The sequence below is a fragment of the Buceros rhinoceros genome, unplaced genomic scaffold, assembly GCF_000710305.1.
Source record: "Buceros rhinoceros silvestris isolate BGI_N320 unplaced genomic scaffold, ASM71030v1 scaffold19768, whole genome shotgun sequence".
In the NCBI taxonomy this organism is placed as follows: Eukaryota; Metazoa; Chordata; class Aves; order Bucerotiformes; family Bucerotidae; genus Buceros; species Buceros rhinoceros.
Genome location: NW_010425350.1, coordinates 475 through 19,721, shown reverse-complemented (window position 1 = coordinate 19,721; position 19,247 = coordinate 475). Strand labels below are relative to the sequence as shown.

The 19,247-nt window shown below is 41.5% G+C and overlaps 1 protein-coding gene across 7 annotated transcripts in view; it reads left to right on the top strand.

The window, feature by feature from the left end:
- Nucleotides 1-10,174, top strand: part of CHN2 (chimerin 2) — a 26,387-nt gene extending 16,213 nt beyond the window's left edge. For 4 of the 7 annotated variants that reach the window (XM_010141127.1, XM_010141126.1, XM_010141131.1 and 1 more), the window contains 2 exons: nucleotides 5,600-5,705; nucleotides 9,301-10,174. In XM_010141127.1, the coding sequence (XP_010139429.1) occupies nucleotides 5,600-5,705; nucleotides 9,301-9,472 (278 nt within the window). In that variant the 3' untranslated portion in view covers nucleotides 9,473-10,174. Of the gene's footprint in view, nucleotides 1-3,618; nucleotides 3,757-5,599; nucleotides 5,706-9,300 lie in introns of all 7 variants that reach the window. The other 3 variants (XM_010141125.1, XM_010141129.1, XM_010141128.1) reach the window with 1 other exon arrangement.
- Nucleotides 10,175-19,247: the final 9,073 nt, after the last annotated feature.

Here is a 19,247-nt window from a genome sequence, read left to right as displayed (position 1 = left end):
CGCCTGCTGAATTCCTGTGCAGCTGAAGGGGTACGATGAGGAGAAGCCAAGCCTCACTCTGACTAGTTCTGCTTTGTTTCCAAAGGATTACAGAGAGAACAGAAGAGCAAAGGCAGGTTTGAAAGTTAACATCTTGGAAAGAGAATGGCATCCCACCTCATATTATTTGGGCCCAATGAAGCTGTGACAGTTGGTTTTAAAACAGGGAGAAGTTGGTCCTCATCTAATTTAAACTGACTGCCTTCCAAAGCCAAAGCAGTGTAAATATCCCTACTGTAAATGAGCATTAGGCTCTCCGAGGCACTGACAATCTTCCATTTTAGTGATTTTTGTAATGAGAAGGAGGGGAATAATGTGGATTTATTTAATCTGTGAATGTTGGTGCTGTAGAATGACAGTTGCTCTCTGTCAGCATTGTTGAGCTGTGGTATTATGGCATCCAGAAAACCCTCACTGTGTGCTTTATCCACAGAGCTGCCATTGTCAGCAGTGCAGTCTGTCCCCCCACTTGTTTGTATGACTGGCTGGTACAATACACTTGCTAAAAAGTATTTAACTTGCTGTTAAATATTACACGTGTAAAAGCATCCTAATGCATTCTCACTCTTTTGCCAGCGTAGCTGAAAACCTGTCACATGCTAAATCCAAGAAAAACCACAAAGAAGCATGTTAGCATGGCAAAGGTTGTGCAATGAAAATAAAGCATTAAGGAAAAAGGAACTTCAGTGGAAATGTAATTCAGTATTCAGAGGGCATAGCTGAGACTTCAAGAATGTAATACTCCATTTCATTCTCTAATAAACTATTGATATATATTTCTATGGCATCCAAAGTCAGCTGAAACCCTGAAACCTTTAAGGAACAGAATAAAGACTTTCTTTGTCTTGAGATTTTCTAACTTCAACATAATGCAACGAAATATGTTGAGATTCCAAGTAACAACGATAGAGAAATTATGGGGTTTGGTTAGCATTAAATTTGTAAAGCTGAAATGAACTATGTGTTTGTAATCCAAAATTTTTAAAAAGATTGTTTTAACATATGGCCACTGCAATGCTACTGAAAATACTAATTACAATCTGAGGAAAGTTACTGTATTGAAAAGTGAGAATTGTGGTAATGCAGAAAGCACCACATAAAATAGATGTAGTTCATACATTGTGCTATGGCAGAGGATCCTCTGTGAAATATATATCATGACTTTACTGGCAATTAATTAAATTTCTTTCTTAGTGCCTTGAATTTTAAGTGTGTTTAAATGAAAACCCAAATCCAGGAGTTTGGTGAGAATAAGAAATAAGTACAGCCTGACAAGGGCCTTCAATTGCTGAAACTGAGACAGGGAAAATAAAAAAAATAAAATAATTTTAAAAAAAAAAGGTAATCCAAAATCTACCAAAAGAAATAACAATCCACCTTCCTCTACATACCCACTGCAAAAATGTGTAGGTATATCATAACAGATGTATTGTTACACACACTTTAAAATAATCTTTGCTGTGTTTCCTAATGGATGTACATTTGTCTCTGAAGTGAAGAGAAAAATCTTTGACTTGGGAATTAGTGTATTTTTCCTACAGTAAGTGAATATGTAAGTAAGAGCTATGTTGGAAGTACCTTTATCTGAAGTGCCCCTTTAAGGAAGCCTGCTGGGTTGCTTTTTAAAAGTACTAAATAAATAACACTTCCATTTAGTGTACTTGTGACCTAGATAATAGACACAACCTTCTGCTTCGCTGTATCTGTTCGGATGCAGCTGCTGGCACCTTGGAGCTATCTGTTTTCAGTGGAGCATTTTGAGTCCTCGGTGTCCATCAATTAAATAGAGCTCTCCACACAAAGCTTTACAAGACTAATGCTACTGTGCCTGGAATGTGTGGATTAAACAAAAGATTGGGGCAGTGTAAACATCCTCCTAGAGCTTATTGATGCTGTATTAAATTAAATGCTGATGGATGTATTCAGACTGCTCAGCTGCATCAAGAAAGGCTGCTTGTTTTAAACACTTAAGCATATAATCTCCTCTTGATGAGAACATGCAGCGCTATTAGTCTTAATGAGAATTATGTGCATACATTGGACAGGGTGTATCCCTTCAAGATTAATGTCATAGGTTTGTGTAAAATGTCCACAACCAATATAAACTCTTCTACTCTGCTGTGAAAGCCTTTATCACCATCTTAGATGCTGGGTATCAAGCACATCCACTCATCTATCTGCACCAGGACATGTCTGAAAGCACTAGTTAATGCGAGACGAGCCAGGCAATGGTTTTGCAGCTTGTCAGCACCGCAGTAGTACACCCCAAGCTTGTGCATGCATCTCCAGGCAGATAATAAGCAAACTCCTCTTTGTTGTTCAAGCAAGCATAACCTCACATCACCCCACACACCGTATGTTCCTAATCTTCACCACCTCCTGTGAGGGAAGCACTATTATCCTCACTTGAAAGGTGAGGAATAAGGACTACAGGGTATAAACTGATCCCAAAGATGGCTAAGGTAAAGCCGAGGTCTAAACCCAGACAGTCTCAGCCCTTGCTTGACCAGTGTCCTACTCTGTCTTTCTACTGCAAGATTGCCAAGGGCAGGCTGCAGGAGGGGAGGACTGCAGAATTTCTCACTCTGGAGAAGACTGAGGTTATGAGGGTACTAGGTAGGACAGAACAGATTTAGTCATCTGAGCTTGAAAAATAATCACGTTCCAGCCTCACTGTTAGTTCTTGTAATTCACTTGTTGCAAGCCATGCCTTAGTCAAGGGCTTACCAGCAACACTTGTAAATGTCAAGCTCGTGATTAAAAGTGCTCCATAACGGAGTTCTGACTAACTATGTTATAGTATGTGGCAAACAAAATGTATGTCATTTCAGCTGCATAATTTATCTATTTAGCTGTCCATCCATTACAAGTATCCATAGTCAATTGTGATCCACATTTCAGAATAAATTATATACCTAAATGCTATAGCATGTCTATTTAAATTCAAATCTTTGCTATAAATAAATAAGTCAAATATTAAGACATTAGAGGACATCCAGAAAATAAGGCAGCTTTCTTGCTTGCTGATCAGTATAGATAGAATGGTGCAGAACTTACAAGATTTGGATGTTTACTCTGATTTTTCCTACTGGTTTCCTGAGTGTCATTGGAAATTCATGTTATTTCTTCATGCGTGTTTCCCCAAGTGAAAATGAAAAGAATGGGTCATTCTCCTGTGCACTGAACTGCATATACAAAATACAACATCAGAATAAATTATTAATAGCTTATTTTCAGTGAATAAATGGGCCAAATTCAATAAATATATTGTTAACATCATTTTTCATCCAACATTAAAACATTATGTGTGAGATGGTACACTGCAGATACTGTTGATGCAATCACTAGCCTCTCCAAAAGATGTAAGCAAATAAATTGTTTACTGAAAGAGAAAGGAATTACCGTTCTTTGTTCATATCCTGTAAAGTTGGGAGCAATATATTCTCATTTAAGCTTTCCAAATGCTTTCAGGTTGTTTTTTTCTTGTCAGATTGGACACAATAAATCTGAATTAGAAGCCTAACCTTGCTTGAGTCAGAATTAGCCCGATTTCAAAAAGATTTCTTCCTCCTCTTCTAGATGGTGACAAGGCTGATATTTCTGCCAATATTTATCCAGACATAAACATCATTGCCGGAGCACTGAAGCTATACTTCAGAGACCTACCGATTCCCGTCATTACCTACGACACCTATTCCAAGTTCATAGAGGCAGCGAGTAAGTACCGCATAGTCATTTGTACCAATATTTAATTACATGTCTCATCCATAAAGCTGTGCATATTAAAGAAAAAGACAGAAAACAAATTGAAAGCAAGGGTGTTTTTCTGTTCATTACTTCTCTGTTATGTCCTTCTTTCACATGAAACTTCTGCCTGATTGTTAGTCAGAGGAGACATCATGCAGGTTAAAAAAATAAAAGTAAATGTAGGGTATCAAAATAACTGACCAGTTGCAGAAAGTGTGGTTTCGGCGTCAGTCGGTGAAGCTACAGTGTGCCCTGGGATGGGGTTTTGCATGGTATCATTTGCTCTCTTCTTGTAAACGACCCAAACTCTGTGCCAAGAGGCAGAATTGCAAGGACTGCATTTGGCACAGGGAGGATCCCAGAGCTGGTGTCACAGCTGCAGTGCTGGCCACCAAACACATGCAAGACTGGGTGATCAGTGCGGGGTCAGAGTTGAGTGAACAGTGAGAGCCTTGAGGGTGCATCCCATTTCCCCACCATTTTCCAGTCTCCTTTGGCAACAAATCTGCACTGCAGACAAGAATGTCCCCTCCTTCAGTCAGTGAGGGATCTGAACAATCAGATACCCCACAAAGCACATCTGCCACTGTTCATCAAGTCCTACAGTATCTAACCCATGTCCAGACGGGAAGCACATGCAGTTACCCCCCACCCAGAGCCAGCAGGTCGTGGGTGCATGCTGTCAGGGAGGGAGGAGGACAGCAGCATCCATTGCGATAATGTTGGCAGAGAGCTGAGATTTGCCTCAAATTCTGCTCTCCAGAGCACAGCCTTCCACATAACAATAGTCCTTAATGAAAACTCACCAAATGGGTTGGATCACAATCAGATTATTAGCAAAATGCCAAAGACCTGAGGTATCTAAGAAGTAGCATTCATTCTTCTCTAAAAAGTAACCTTAGTCATTTTGAAATGGCACTCAGTATACTGATGAGCAGCAGGAAGAGTGGTCTGACTGGGTGACTGTGCTGCCTTGCCTTCCCCTCTGGCTTGCCCCACCTCGCATTCCCCATGCAACCACAGACACCTCTCTCCTGCACTCCCCTTTTCCTCCTTGCTATAAACTTGTCCTATAAAGGACATACCCAGAGGAAACAGTTCCTATCCTGTCAATACACCAATCTCTTAAAAGCAGCACATAGAGTTTCTTAATATTCTAAAATTTTGGGCTCCTGGTGCCACTTGTATGAAGTCATGCAGCAAATGTAACTCTAGCTTAATGCACAGCATAGGAATCTATACTGTTCATGTAAAATACATGTAAATCCTGCTCAGATTTTTAGAGATTGCCAAACAGTCTTAAATGAGCACTGACACTCTCTGATCACTGATCTCTACATATTTAAATATGTTTAGAAATCTTTGTTTATGTAATTCCATGCCATTTCAATCTCTAGCTAAACTTACATATTCAAGCACAGTCTCTAGAAGCATGTATTCACACTCCTGTCTGGTTTTGAAGGCAAATGGAAGTATTCTTATGTAAAATTTTAGTCAGTTCTGGGCAGAGCATTATGAAGCATTAACGAAGCTTGGGTACTGTAGCTATACATGTCTGTAGATAAGAACTACAGACCACAGAGACAACTGTTGGGTGGTCTTTGTTGCTGATTTCTTTGTAAAGCCTTTTTTTTTTTTTGAGGATGTAGAAGTTGCTGATAAGCTTCATGTTTATGAGTTTAATATTTATCCCTCCAAGCACAACTGTCAATGGCTTGTAAATGACTCCATAATAATAAGTTCATTTCCTGAATTATTGCTGTTTACAAATGGAAAGCCCTATTAACATTAATCCTGTTTGGTGTTTTTACAGAAATCTCCAATCCTGATGAGCGACTAGAAGCAATACATGAAGTGTTGATGCTACTCCCTGCTGCTCACTATGAGACACTTAGATACCTAATGATTCATCTCAAAAAGTGAGTTAATTGGCATGCAGGATAATTCTTGAAGAGCTTAACAATTTTCTGCTTTGAAAGACAGATATTACAGCAAGTACCGATAAAGCTTCCATTGGGGCATTGCCGCTAAAACAATAAAGTTACAAATAAGCAGACAAGCCATCTTTGTATAAATGGATATAAGCTATGCACATATATAGCATAGATCCTGTTGCTGGAAGATCATTGCAAACCTTTGAAGAGTTAATTGAGATTTGTCACGCTTCTCTGAGGAAGATAATATCTGAAAAATGCTGGAATGGTGGGTACTTCAGAGATGTGCTAGAAGTGCCGCAGTAAGTCACTTGAGCATGCTTTTCCCCTGCCTCCCCTTACCTCCCAATTTGTCTTCATGAACCATAACCCTTAAAGAGAAGAGCTGTCTCTTATGAAGAGTTTGCTCACATCACAGTTAAGCCAAGAATCAAGAAGGGCCTATTTTTATATGACTGGTAGAAGCAATACAGGGCCTTACCAGTTATATCTTCTTTGGTTTTAACCATGCTCTGACTCATTTGCTTTCCAGAGCTCCTTTAGGCACGCATAAGGCATACATAAGGCTTCATTAGGCATACAACATCTTCAAAAGTGCCTCAATTTCACTTCTGAAAGGACTTGGGAGTGTACTGCCAAGTTGTCCAAGTTTTCAGCTAGGTACCTTGGAAAATTATTAAATGCTTTCACTAATTTCAAGCAAAACTGTTTTTCAAAACCATGTTAACTCCATTTTGCTATTTGGGGTATTTACGTAACTTGGGAAGTTTTCTTTGAAAGTTATTAAAAAATAAAGCTGAGTAAGACTGGCACTGTCATCTTAACGCAGGCCTTCACGTAAGGATATATTGCCCAAGATGTCCCTTGTCTTTGGTTAAAGTTTATGGTGCTACTTGAAAGCAACTGAAAAGGGGATAAGGGAGGAATAAAACTACTCACCTCTTATGCAGCAAATCCTTGATCTTTTCTTAGTTGTCCCACTACTTGCAACACAGTTGCAAATTCGGAGTATTTTCTGGGTTTGATCCTCACTATTGATGCCAACTTAAGAAGAAAAAAACCTCAACTCTTGTAAAATTGCATCAGGAGCTTGTGTGAAGTGCATTTCATGCTCAGTCAGGTTCTCATTATGCAGACTTTTCCTCATTGTGAGTTGGCTCAGGTCATTACAAGTGAGTAATTTTTCCTTCCAGTGAGACATTACCTGGGCATGCAGGAGCATCTTTGGACTCTGCAGAATCGAGGTGTGCAAATAGCCTCCCTTGTCAGTGCATATGCATGGACAATTCAGGATGAACCATGCTGGCTTTTAAGAAGGCCCGTGGAGGCTGTAGCCAAGCGACCTGCATACAGATTCAGTACTTTCATGTCCCAGCAGCAAATTTTTAACGGACAAGTATTGACTTGCCTTCCTTCTTTTTCGTGAACTTCAGGACAGGCTTTGGTTCAGCTGTTGAACTTAACTACTGATGAGACAAAAATAGTCCAAACAGCTAATTAAGCTTTCTCTCTCAAATACCTCCAAGTCACGCCATGGATTTCCTCTCCTTCCCCTTACTGTAGCTTTCAGCATCTGCATGGAAATCAAGTGCATGTCAGTTCCTATGGAGAATCTGTTGGACAGGTCTGAATGCGAAAGGGAGAAGCACCCTTTAGGTTCAGAGAATGCTGATCTGTAGATTAAATGCAGAGTCCCATAGGCCTTTTCCTGCATGGAGAAATCACGTGCCAGAGTCAAGCACTCCAGGTAAAGACTGCAGGATCACAGCCTCTACGCCAGCACTATTTCTTAACAGAAAAGAACCTGCACCGAGTTGTTGTTAAATGCGCAGAAAAAATTCAGCAGAGGACATCAGCAATGAAAAATTAGTCAATTAATTCTTTTCTTCAGTTATCTTTCTGGTAACTATTTGCTCAAAAGTGGAGGAAATGGAATAGCATGAGCAGTCCTCCTGTGGTGAAATACAACTCCATCCATGCCAACTTTGCAGTGAAGCTGTGAATCTTCACGTTCATCCCAGGCCCTGCAGCAAGCTCCACACTCCTGCACAGAGGTGCTGGTTTGATGTATGTGGCAATGCATAGCTGCTCAAGATCTGTGCTGCACATATCCACAGGGGGAAAGCACAGTGTTGTGCATACACTTGCAGGGAGGTGGCTTGGGCTAGGCAGTCTTGGTTTGTCTTTTCTCTTTGCGAAGCACAGCTAACATACCTGTGCTAGAAGATGACAATGGGAGAGGGGCACTAATGGACTTCTGTCCTGAAAGCAGAGAGGAGCAGTGGTTTTCTGTGACAGAGCCACTCTTAGTGGAGAGCCAATAGTAGAAGCAAAACCTAGTCATATGAGGACCTTGCAAACAAGGGAAGAGCAGATTACTTCTGTTTTCAGCCTCTTTGCACTCCCCTGATGGCCTGAGTGAATCCCCTGGTGGCCTGAGTGAATCCCCTGCAGCTCAGATGGGAAATGCCATGGCCTGGGGCAGTCCCAGCTGATGGCAGGAGAGCTGACTCCAAAACCAGATGAGCTTCACCCTGGAAGAGGACTTGTGTGTGGAGAAGATGTGAAACTTCACCCATGCTGTACTTAGTAACAGCAAGTGGGGGTCCATGAGGGACCATGACCAACCAAGGGACCATGGTTATCTCTACACTGCAGTGCAAGAGCACTCTCAGGACCACACACAAATTCCAAAGGCTTGCTGGGACAACACTGATGTGATCCAGCTCTATTACCTGGAGGAGAACCTTGAGCACACCTTTCACTTTCCAGCAGGCCTGACTCCTTTTCCAGTCAGGGCTGACTTCTCTGCCGCTTGGCCAATCCTTGGTAGTTTTTGCTTGCGCCAACCACACATAGTCTACCTATTCGTGTATTTACATTATATGACCCATGTCAGGGAACAAAACATTCTGGGCTGCTTCCTAGAAGTGGCTCTGTTCTCTGTCAAAGATAGATGGCATTTATACCAGCCTGACTTTATCAAGCTGCTTCTCCAGGGTTCAGCCTACTCCTGAAGTGTAACAAGTCATCAGAACCACTCAGCTGCTGGTTGGCCTGAGGGAGCCAGCAAGGCTGAAATGTGTGAAAAGGGGGGTTTCTGTAGGCTGGAAGCACATCTGGGAGCATGGGGGCCATTGCTAATCAAAAGAAAATTGGGGTTTGTATTTGGGAAGCACACCCACACCTCTGGTGTGATGCACACCAAGAACAATGCACCAGAGAACTGTAGTTACTGTAGCATAGGGGACTGCTCCAACCTTACGATGTACATCATTATTACGCTACTCAAAAAAGCAATTGCCACTAATTCTTATACTGTAATGAATAGCCACATGGAAAAATCACTTAAGAGTTGCATGAGGGGTGTTTAAAGGCACTGGAAATCACAGCCCCACCATAGGTGTACTGTACTTGCTGTAGAGACAGTTACTATATTGAATAAAAGTAAAAACTGCTAACTGAAAAATGTCATTATCTACCAATGCTTGATGTGAAATGGGACTACAGATTCAGATGGATATATTCTTTTCTCTGGGAAGCAAACAACTGCTTTTTTTTTTTTTCTTTTCTATTTTAGGGTTACCTTGCATGAAAAGGAGAATTTTATGAATGCTGAAAACCTGGGAATAGTGTTTGGGCCTACTTTAATGAGACCTCCAGAGGACAGTACCCTTGCTACGCTGAATGACATGCGGTACCAGAAGTTAATTGTGCAGATTTTAATAGAAAATGAAGATGTTCTCTTTTAGGCAAAGAGAGGCATATCTTCAAAGCCATTCGTTTGAAAATAATTAGTTTGAAGGAAAAAAAAATTCTTTAAATTTTTTTAAACATAAAGGAGAAGTTTCTTGACTGCACTTCAATTTCTGCAAAGTTGCAGAGGGATGCCAAAATGTTTAGGGAAAGCCTATGTCTCATAGACATATGTCTCTTTGTAGAATGGGGAAAAAAGGTCAGAAAAAATCCTCTTACCTTGTATCTTTTGCCTTGCCTCAGATGTATATTTGTTTTGAGAAGTTGCAAACAATTTTATTGTTAACTTATTAAGAAACACAAAACATATTTTAATATGGCTAGAGGAGCAAAAAGGTACTTAATCAGTGTTACTTGTATACACCTATACATTTCCCTCTCCTTGCGACATAATTATATATATCAATTGTGAAACAGAACCTATATTATAAAGATATTTTTACTTTACCTAGCTGAAAGAATGGCATTTTATTTTAGCAAACTGTAAATCAATGCAGTGCATTGATTATTTTCCATGTAATTCTTTCCTGCATTTTTGCTATGATATATTGAAAACAATTACCACTAATGCAGTATTATCCTGACATACCTCTTTCATTGCAGGTGTTGCAAAGGAGAATTATTTTCTTGTGTGTATTCCAGCTTTCCTTAGGTTTCTTTGCATTTAGGCACTAGCATCCTAAGACTGTACACTTTTAGCCATTTGCTGTTTTCCAAAACATATAGTATTTTCTCTTCCTTTTTTTCTTTTTTTACTCCCATGTAAAATATGGCATTGAGAATTTTTCAAAAGTCCTGGTGGTAGTATCAGTTTCACATGCCAGATTTTTCTTGGATTACAGTAATATGTAAGTTAAGTGATGCTGGGACACGGGGTATTTTCTGGCCTGGTTGAAAAGTTAGCACTTTTTTGGGTTAATTATGAAGGATTTGGGTTTTCTGTAAAAATTGAGTTACATTTTGTCATGTTTCTGTATTTATAAACGTACAGTAAATCTGGTAAAAATGTAGGTATTTATCTTGAATGTGTTTCCTGATGGTTTGGGAAAAAAAAAAAAAGTAGGAAATGTGGGAGTTGGTAAATTCACTATTTTTCTCACCTCGCAAACACTGAACTACAGAGTTCATAGTCTAACTGCAACTTATTCCTAATGTTAAAACTGTTTCTCAGCATGAGAGGTTTCTACAAGCATAGAAAATCAACATAATTTACTACCAAACTCAATTTTCAATACAAAAAAAAAATTCTAATAATCCCTCATCTTGATCATTTGTGTCATATGCTTGGTAACTCAGTGATGCAGTTTCCTGAATTATTTCAGGGAGCACATGTTTCAATTCAAATTGAAAAATATGTGTAACTATGATAATGAAGGGAGGTGGAGGGTATGCCTGTAAATTTGTCGTCCTCTAGAGAAATAACTAAGGGCTAGATAGATTAACCCAGATTGCAGAGCAAATGCTAAATAGTCTGAGTTCCCAGTACTTCCATAGATCCTCCTGCCTTGTACAGGACTATTTGTCGTTGGTTATGTACTACTTAATACTGTCATAAAAATGATCTGGAAATGGTTTTATTTTGTGAAGTGAAATATGCTTTGTAATTTATGATAGTGTAAATGGAAGGAAAAATCCCATTAAATGTGTTAAGGAGTTCTGGTGTCTGTCACTCTGACCACACGGTAAGCTGCCAGATGAAAATCAATGGCTGATTACTATCCTGACACAGCTGGAAACTTTCCCATCTGGAAAACTTAGAACAGTTTTACTGAATGTCAGCAGTTTCAGATGGGCACTCGGATGCCCGTACTACTGCAGGCAAGCCTATGCACACATTTATTTTCTGTGACAACCCTGACCCGCCTCTGTGTAAAACTTCAAGCAAGCAATGAATCGCAGTATCAATCAAATCAATATCCAAAAATCAATGTCATCAGAGCACTTTTCCACTCCCCTGGACACAGACGTTTGACTAAAAATTGTTTTCTTTATTTTTTCTGGTCAGTTCAATCATGAGTTGGGTTTTTTTAAGGCAGGGACAGTATTTCAGTACCCTTTCTTTGATTTTTTAGGAAGACAAGCAAGCCATTCAGCTTCTGCTTCCCCCTTTCCCTCTAACATGAGCATACTGATAGTTTTGACGTGTCTCACAGTCTGGGGTCTTCAACACATGTGCCATCTGAAGGATTTGATGACAGTACAAAGCTGAGTGTCTAGAAATACCCGTGCTTAGTGTCTTTGGAGAGCAGACGTTTCTAATCTGTTGGACAGAGAGAGGAGTAAGATTCTGCATTTTAAAACACAAATATCTAATGAATTGTTTATGTTTGTTTTGACTAACTGAGTAACCAATATCCAGCATCCTGAGGGGGGATACTGAGGATGGAGGTAAAGGGACCCTGTCCCCTCCATACCTCACTAGTGCCACCTTGTGCTGCCCACAGCTCATCACTTATGTCAGACACCGGCCATCACTGCTTTGCCTGGGGCTGAGCAGCACCTCTCAGATCTGGTCGTCTGTGTTCCAGATTCACGTCACCATTCAAGGAAATGGAAAGGCATCAGACTTTTCTCTGTGACAGTGACTACTAACACAGAAGAAAAAGCATATTTATCTTTAATGGAAGCCTATAGTCCAGTACACAGAAAATGAGTGTATTACACCAAATCCTTCCCTTTGCTTCAAAGCATTCAACAAGAGTGTGATGACTTACCTCACATGAGGCACGACTACAGAGTGACAGTCATCTGAAAGATGCTCCAGGAGGCTGTGTTTGGGATAAGTAACTTCTCTGCTGGATGATTTCATCTTGAGTGGAACTCAGCTCTGCTCCTCTGGAAGCAGGTGAGAGGTCCTTGGAGCCTGTCTGCAGCCAGATATTGAGCAGGAACTTTGTTCCCCTCCAGCTACTGGAGAAGGCCTTTGGTGGAGGTGGAGTTGTGTGGGTGCAGCAGCAGACCCTATGGCAGGCGTCCACCCGTGATTCCCATCTGCCATTCAGCAAGCCCCATCTTCTGGTGTGATGGGTGCAACTCTGTACTCCCTTAGTCCTCGGAGCTGCCAGGGTGAGACGACTTACCTCTCATAAAACAGAAGTGTCTTAGCCATGACTAATGAAACATTACATTAAGGTAATGGTTTGTAAGGTAGTAAATTTCCTAAGTGCTGTGGAGCAGCTGAAATCTCTTCTTTATACCTCTCTGTCTTTGCGAGACCCAGTGCTGTCTGGTTTAAATATTTGAAGCCTCCTGGGGCAACTGAGTGAAGGAATTGTTTCCGGAGAACACCACACGGGAGGCAAGGCAGCATGTGCTGTGTCTGACTCCAAAGCACACGTGTGCTGAAAAGGAAAGTATCTGACAGGAAAGACCAAACTGTGAACTGTTGAGGGGCTTCCTCAACTGAGACACTGATTTGGGGCTCCTCTACCCAGAGACCAGTTGTTGTGAAATTTAATTATCTCTCTCCTGCTGTCAAATACCATCAAAACTGGACAAAGGACATAGAAGTTACTGAGGAAGGAGAAGAATTTGAAAACAAACAAAAAAAAAGAGCGAGGAACAAAGAGACAGGAGATAGTGTTTCCTTGGGAAAACTCTTTTAAAATGAAGTTATAAAGAAGACTGCTTTGGTTTCAATTCACCACTCTGTGAGCTGATGTCAGTTTGAGTTATAGCATGGTTCTAACAGCACAAAACTGGGTGAATTGGTACCACATTCATTTTCTTTCTAAGCAAAACATAAGACTACACTTTCCCATACACTTGAGAGTCTCAAAGCTTACACAACATTTGAGCTTAAGGAGAGAGGGCTGCAGGGGCACCTGGCCTGAGACTTCCGAATTGGGAAGGAATTTATCAGGTTTGAAACAACGTGCTTGAAAGACCTGAGATGTGCATTACTGTCAAATTTAGGATACAGGTGTAGCATTGGGCAAAAGCCCAGTCTTAGTGAGACCTCAGAGAGGTGCCAGGAGTGCCTGGGGTAATAAATAGCAGTGCTGAAGAAAGGCTTAAAGTCACATTGCAAGAGGTGAAAGTGAAGGTAGGCACTGAAAGCAGTTTGCACAGTATGTGGAGCAACTGTGTATTTTATGATAAGCTCAAACACTGCACAGTGCAGATCTGTGCATGCAGATCTGTACAGATGAGACACCGTGAGGTGATTAAATAGATTTGCACAGGGCCCTGCCTGGACTCACATCTGGAGGGAGAGCATTTTCCTAACCCAGCTAGGCTCCTGCTCTCTCCCCCTCCCTCACAGCTGGAGGTGGAGACAGCCAACAGCCTCCTCTGCTCTACCTTCAGTCGCTGCCAGTATCACACTCACTGTCACAGAGTACAGAGAGGGCAAAGGCAGCCTGCTCCCCTGATCCTGCTAATGATGGGGTAGGTGTTGCCCTGATGTCTGAGAAGAGGCTGGAGGGGGCAGAAAGGGAGATGGGCCTGGGAGGAAGGCTCACAGAAGAGTCCACAAGTGGGCACCTCTCCAGCTGTTCAGGTTCCCCAAAGTGGCAACATTTTCCCTGGGTGCTGCACGCTCCCCAAACCTTGCTCAAAGGGCACAAGCTGCAGAAGCCTGTCTGGCTGCCTTCTTATTTCTTTATTGACAAGCACAGAGTCAAGATCTGCAGAAAAGGGAGGAAGAAAATTTGAGTGACAACAGAACCCCTGCAAATAACCGGGAACTGATGAAAACTCTGTGTAGGAAGGTAATTCATAAACACTTTTAGGCAAGAAGAATGTCATCTAACTGGATCTTCAAAGCAGAATTATATTGCTCTATCCCCTACAGCTATCTAAAGGGAATGAAGAGACTATAGGGCTCATGGAGATAAGAGTGACAGAGTCAATACATTTTATGTTCTTCAGCTGTAGAGATTAATTCCTTGATTAAAGTAAAGATCATGAATAAGGCTCAGAAATCTGAACCTTAGGGAACTATGACTATTGATGAATGCTCTAGGGCTTGCAGATTTAGGTCATTAACGGGTCCTAGGTGGGGGCCATACTTTATGTTATCTTTCTCTGAAGGCATGGTATTCTGGATATAATTATGCTGATGCTACAGCTAGAGCCAGGAATGGGACTTCAAAGGCTGAAGGACCTGGATTACTGCAGGATGTTGTAAGGACTGGAGTTAGGGAGAAAGCTTGTGTCACTTGGAGCCAGTGCTTTATAAGCCACAATAGAAATGAGCAGCAGCTTGTAAGTAGAGAAACTGTCAGGGATCAGTTTTCAGTAGACTCGGGGATGGCAGGAACGAAGCTTACTACTGGAAACTGCCTTCATTGCAGGACTCTGCAGGGCCTGAAGAGATGGGGTGTCAAAGTATTCTCTGAGCTCTTTGTTACTGCTAAGATGAAGGTTAGAATGAAGAGTAGGGTTAGCTGTATGATTTGGAGCTGTGTATCTTGAAGAACATAAATTGCTGCTGGTAATATTTGAAGATACCTTATTTTCTATTCTGCTATAGGGCAGATATGGGTATGACCAATGTGCATGAAGATCCACATGCTGCTGCCCAAGAACATGAGGAGACTGAGGTCCATGGACATTCAATAACAAAACAACAGTCAGGGTTAGGTTAGGAATCCAAACATGGAGGAACCGGTATGATGACTGCACGCTGCACAGCCCTCAGGATTAGGAATAGGGCTGATTTCAATAAGGGACAGTTATTTATGGTGGGTTTTTGTTGTTATAGACGTGAGTCTTACAGTTATAATTAAGGTAGGAATTAGGGACAGATTTTGCAAATCTAAAGCCTAAGGAACTGAGTCATCACTGAAGCTGCAAAAACTGCAGCGTGCTGGTATCAGTAATGATGAACTCTGTCTTTCTAATCACTGTGTGGACTCTCTGGTTAGGAGTATAGATATTGAATGAATTATATATATTATATGTATAGATATTGAATGAATGGGGGGTTTTGGCAAGGCCTGCAGAGCCTATGTTTTTCTGTTATGCTATAGGAATAGGGCCTTAGTTTTATCTTCAGGTGCTATAAGGGTGAGACAGAAGATGAGGTTTAGAGTCTGGGATTCAAAGAATCAGACTAAGTTTGCTGCCAGATATACAAAAGTCAGAAAAGGGCTGGTGTTAGGGGGCTGCGCTCTTCTGTTTGATTCTGCTGTGGGGCTGGTGGCCGTCTCAGAACTGGAGTTTGAGGAGCTGTGTTTATGTCTTGATGAATTTGATGTTTTATGGTTTTGATGAACTTCCGCACCTTCCTTATAGTTATGGGCTTTGTTAAGGTAACATTTCAGAATTGTTGTGTTCTGAGACAGATTTATTCACGAAGCTGAACTTCATAAGGCTGCTGTTAGGGCCCGTGTAAGTTAGGGCCCATTGTCCGCAATAGCAGTGGAGGTAAGATTAGAAAATTTTAAGACTACATAAGTGTCAGTCAATAAAATGGGATCAAAAACCTCTCCTATGCCAAGTGGTGCAGTCTCGCCCTGTCCACATTATACTGTACATAACTGAGGTCCTCTCAGGGGCCTATGCTTTCACCTGTGGCCTTTGAGAGTATTTTTCTAAAGGCACTGAATCAAAAATTGTGATTTAGCACCTGTAATAATGCAGGGGCTGTGTTGCCGGCCATCCAACTGGCGGTCCCATGCTCCCAGGCTGAAATGGTGCAATGCATGTCCTAGACTATGACATGAGGAATGGTTGTGTACTGAAGGGTTCGAGGGTGCAAAACCTGTTGCAATAAAGTTGGAGGACTATGGAAGGGGACAAACTGGTGTAGTTTCATCCATTCTGCCTAAGGGGAATAATCCTTTGCTCTTGCTGCCTCAAAACCTTGCCTGACCCATGGATATTCACTGACATAGGCCAAAATCGTGCCAGGGGGTCATCACTAGCAGTAGGGCAAATTCATCAGGTACAGCGTTAAACTCACTCTCCAGCTCTATTTTGGGGGGGTTGGGGTTTTTTTTTTTTTTTGCAGGACAGACATAGCGTGGGCGTGGGTGCTGCGGTCCCACAGCCTTAAGGAGCGGTCTGCTGTCAACAGGGACGATGTCCCTTCACCTTTATGAAATCGTGGGAATCCTTCCTGTGGTTATGGTAAATGCTAAGGTTTGAGATGCTGCTAGCATTTGGAAATCTAAAGCTGGAACTGAAGTTACTGCTGGCTTCCTCTGAGTAGACAGCCTGATGCAAATGGCAGCCAATTATTGTGCGGTCTTTTTCTGTACACAGGCTCCTTGGTTTAAATTAAGGTGACATTTAGGCTTTGAGATCTAGGAGCTTCAGGAACCGGTTTTAATGCTGAATGGTAAAAGGCCCACTTGTGCCAGCAGGTATTAGTGTTGCAATTTTCTTCTCAAGGGCCAATTGCCCAGTTGTCTGTCAGGTCAAGGTTAGAGTTTAAGAATCGAAACTTAAAGAATCAAACATGCTGTTGAATATTGATGGGAATGTGGACCTAAGAAGAGCTCTGGTCTTTATAGATGCCGATGCCATGCACTCTTTTCTACAGTAGGCTCAAACATGTTTTTGGCCTTAAGGTTAGCATTTGAGAATCCCAAGTTTCAAAAGTCCAGTATGTTTGCTGGATGGTCTGGGGCTTCAGGTTAAATAAGAGATCTAATAGCAATATTCACCAGTCCCCTTTATGCTTCTGAGGGCATCACTGCATCCCCTTGCTACAATTATAGCTGCATTTAATATTGGGATTAAAATTGTTGTTATTAAAGGCGCCTTAAAAAGGCGCCAGAGTACAGCTGGACACTGTGTAGTCCATGGTGTTGGGAAGGCTGACATCTGCAGTGGTCAGTGCCTCTCTGCAAGTAGAAATGAGGCCTTTCAACACAATTAGGTAAGGGTATGGGTTGGTAATCTAAGGTTTTTCAGTTTCAACTTGAACACAGTACAATCTGCAAAGTTTGGGAAGTACAACAAATGGGTGTTTTTCCCTCTTTTCACTGCAGTAACAGTTTAGGACTTGTAAGTAAGATTAGTTTGAGACATGACTTGAAAGTTAGTCTTTGGGAATCTAAATTCTGAGAATACAAGAGTATTTCTGAATTTTGGAGAGCCTGCGGAGTTATGAAGAGACCTAATGTCAGTGTGGTCCAATCCTACATCAAAGTAGCATATTATAATGGAGGAGAAAAGGCCCTCCTGTTTGTTTTATTTTGCAGTGTACTGGGGCCTCTGCTTGAATCCTGCACAGATGGGACTACAAAACACCACTAATTCTTATCTTCTCCTCCTGCAAATACAGGACAGAATTTGACAGCAGCAGTCTTATTAAATGAATATAGGATCTAACTTTGAATCAGGTGTGAATGTGTTATTTTACTTTCCTTTTGATATCAATACTGTAAACATATGCATACTGAAGGAATGCAAGAAGTACTGCTGCAGTAAGAAAGGGGCAGACACACATTTTCACTGTCAAGAGTTGTTTTTATACAAACACTAACCTTAGTGACAACCTTGTGGAACAGCATGTTGTGACTGATCAGTAGCAGTGACTTTCAAAGGCAGAGCAGGTTTTGCTATTGTCCTCCTGCACCACCACGTACACTCGCAGACAGCACCCTCCCACTAGTATGTCTTCTACAAAGCTCTCCAACCTGCCTCCCTGTTTTTTAGGAGACCCTATGTTCAGTACCGTGCCAAAAAGAGCAAATCTCTTTCATTGTAAGATTCTTTGAAACAGGCTTAACCGAAAAAAAAAACATTGATGTAAGTTTGGCATTATGTGACCTAAAAGGTCAGGTCTATGTTAATCAAAATAATACACACAGGTAATATGGTGGCAAATGTTTTGCATAAACCTATAACCAGAACAGAAGCTATAAATGTCAACCAGTAATATTTGTGTGAAAAGGGCTTTTAAAAATAATAATTACCTTTATTCGTCCATAAATTCCCTTTTTTCCAGGCACTCCCCTGAGACACAAGATGAGAGATGCTGGTATTCTCTTTCTGTGTAGATACAAATGAGTAGCAAAGCAGTAGGTCATCTTCACTAAGGGAATCTTGACTCTTTGATCTGTCCTTGGCCCAAGAGAGCCTGATGCCCTGGTGCCAAGAAATTGTTCATCATGGCTTGGCTTCGCAAACGAAGATCTGGGAAGGGCTTTTCCCATGCTCACTGCAAGCGATGGGTGCACCCTTCAGGCCTGCGCGGTGGATTTTTTAGGTGAGGCGCAGCGTGCGCAGAACTGGCCCCACCCTTTACACCTGAGGTTCATCTGCCAGGGCCTAGCGAGCTTGGACGGTGACAGAGAAGTCCTCGGGTCGTAGGTTTGGTTAGAGTGTCCTTCTCTTCGATGGATGGTTAGGATGGAATGTAAAGGCCATCTTTTCTCACTGGAAGTTATGGGTTTATGCTATAGGAGATATTTTTTTCCTACTGTTATTAGTTAATATGATAAACAGCTTAAAGCACTTTCAAGTGTATGTGCATGCATGCTTCCCTATCTGGGTTCAAAGAGAACATCGAGAGTAATATAAGTGCACACCCCAGTCTCCTCTCCCTCAGTAACGTGCATTCAGCGATTTCCATACACCTTATCTTTATGGGCTATTCAGGGAAGCTGCAAGTAGCAGAAGTTGATCTGCAAAAGAAGATGAGGCTGAAATACCATCACTTTCACAAACTCCTCCACATGATCACAGGCATCCTTGAGTAACTGACTGTGTAGCTGATGGGACAGTGTGAGATCAAATGTATATTATATGGCATAGTTCTCCAAAGAACAAATTACCAATTTTAATACATAGGGTGGTACAAGCAAGTATTTT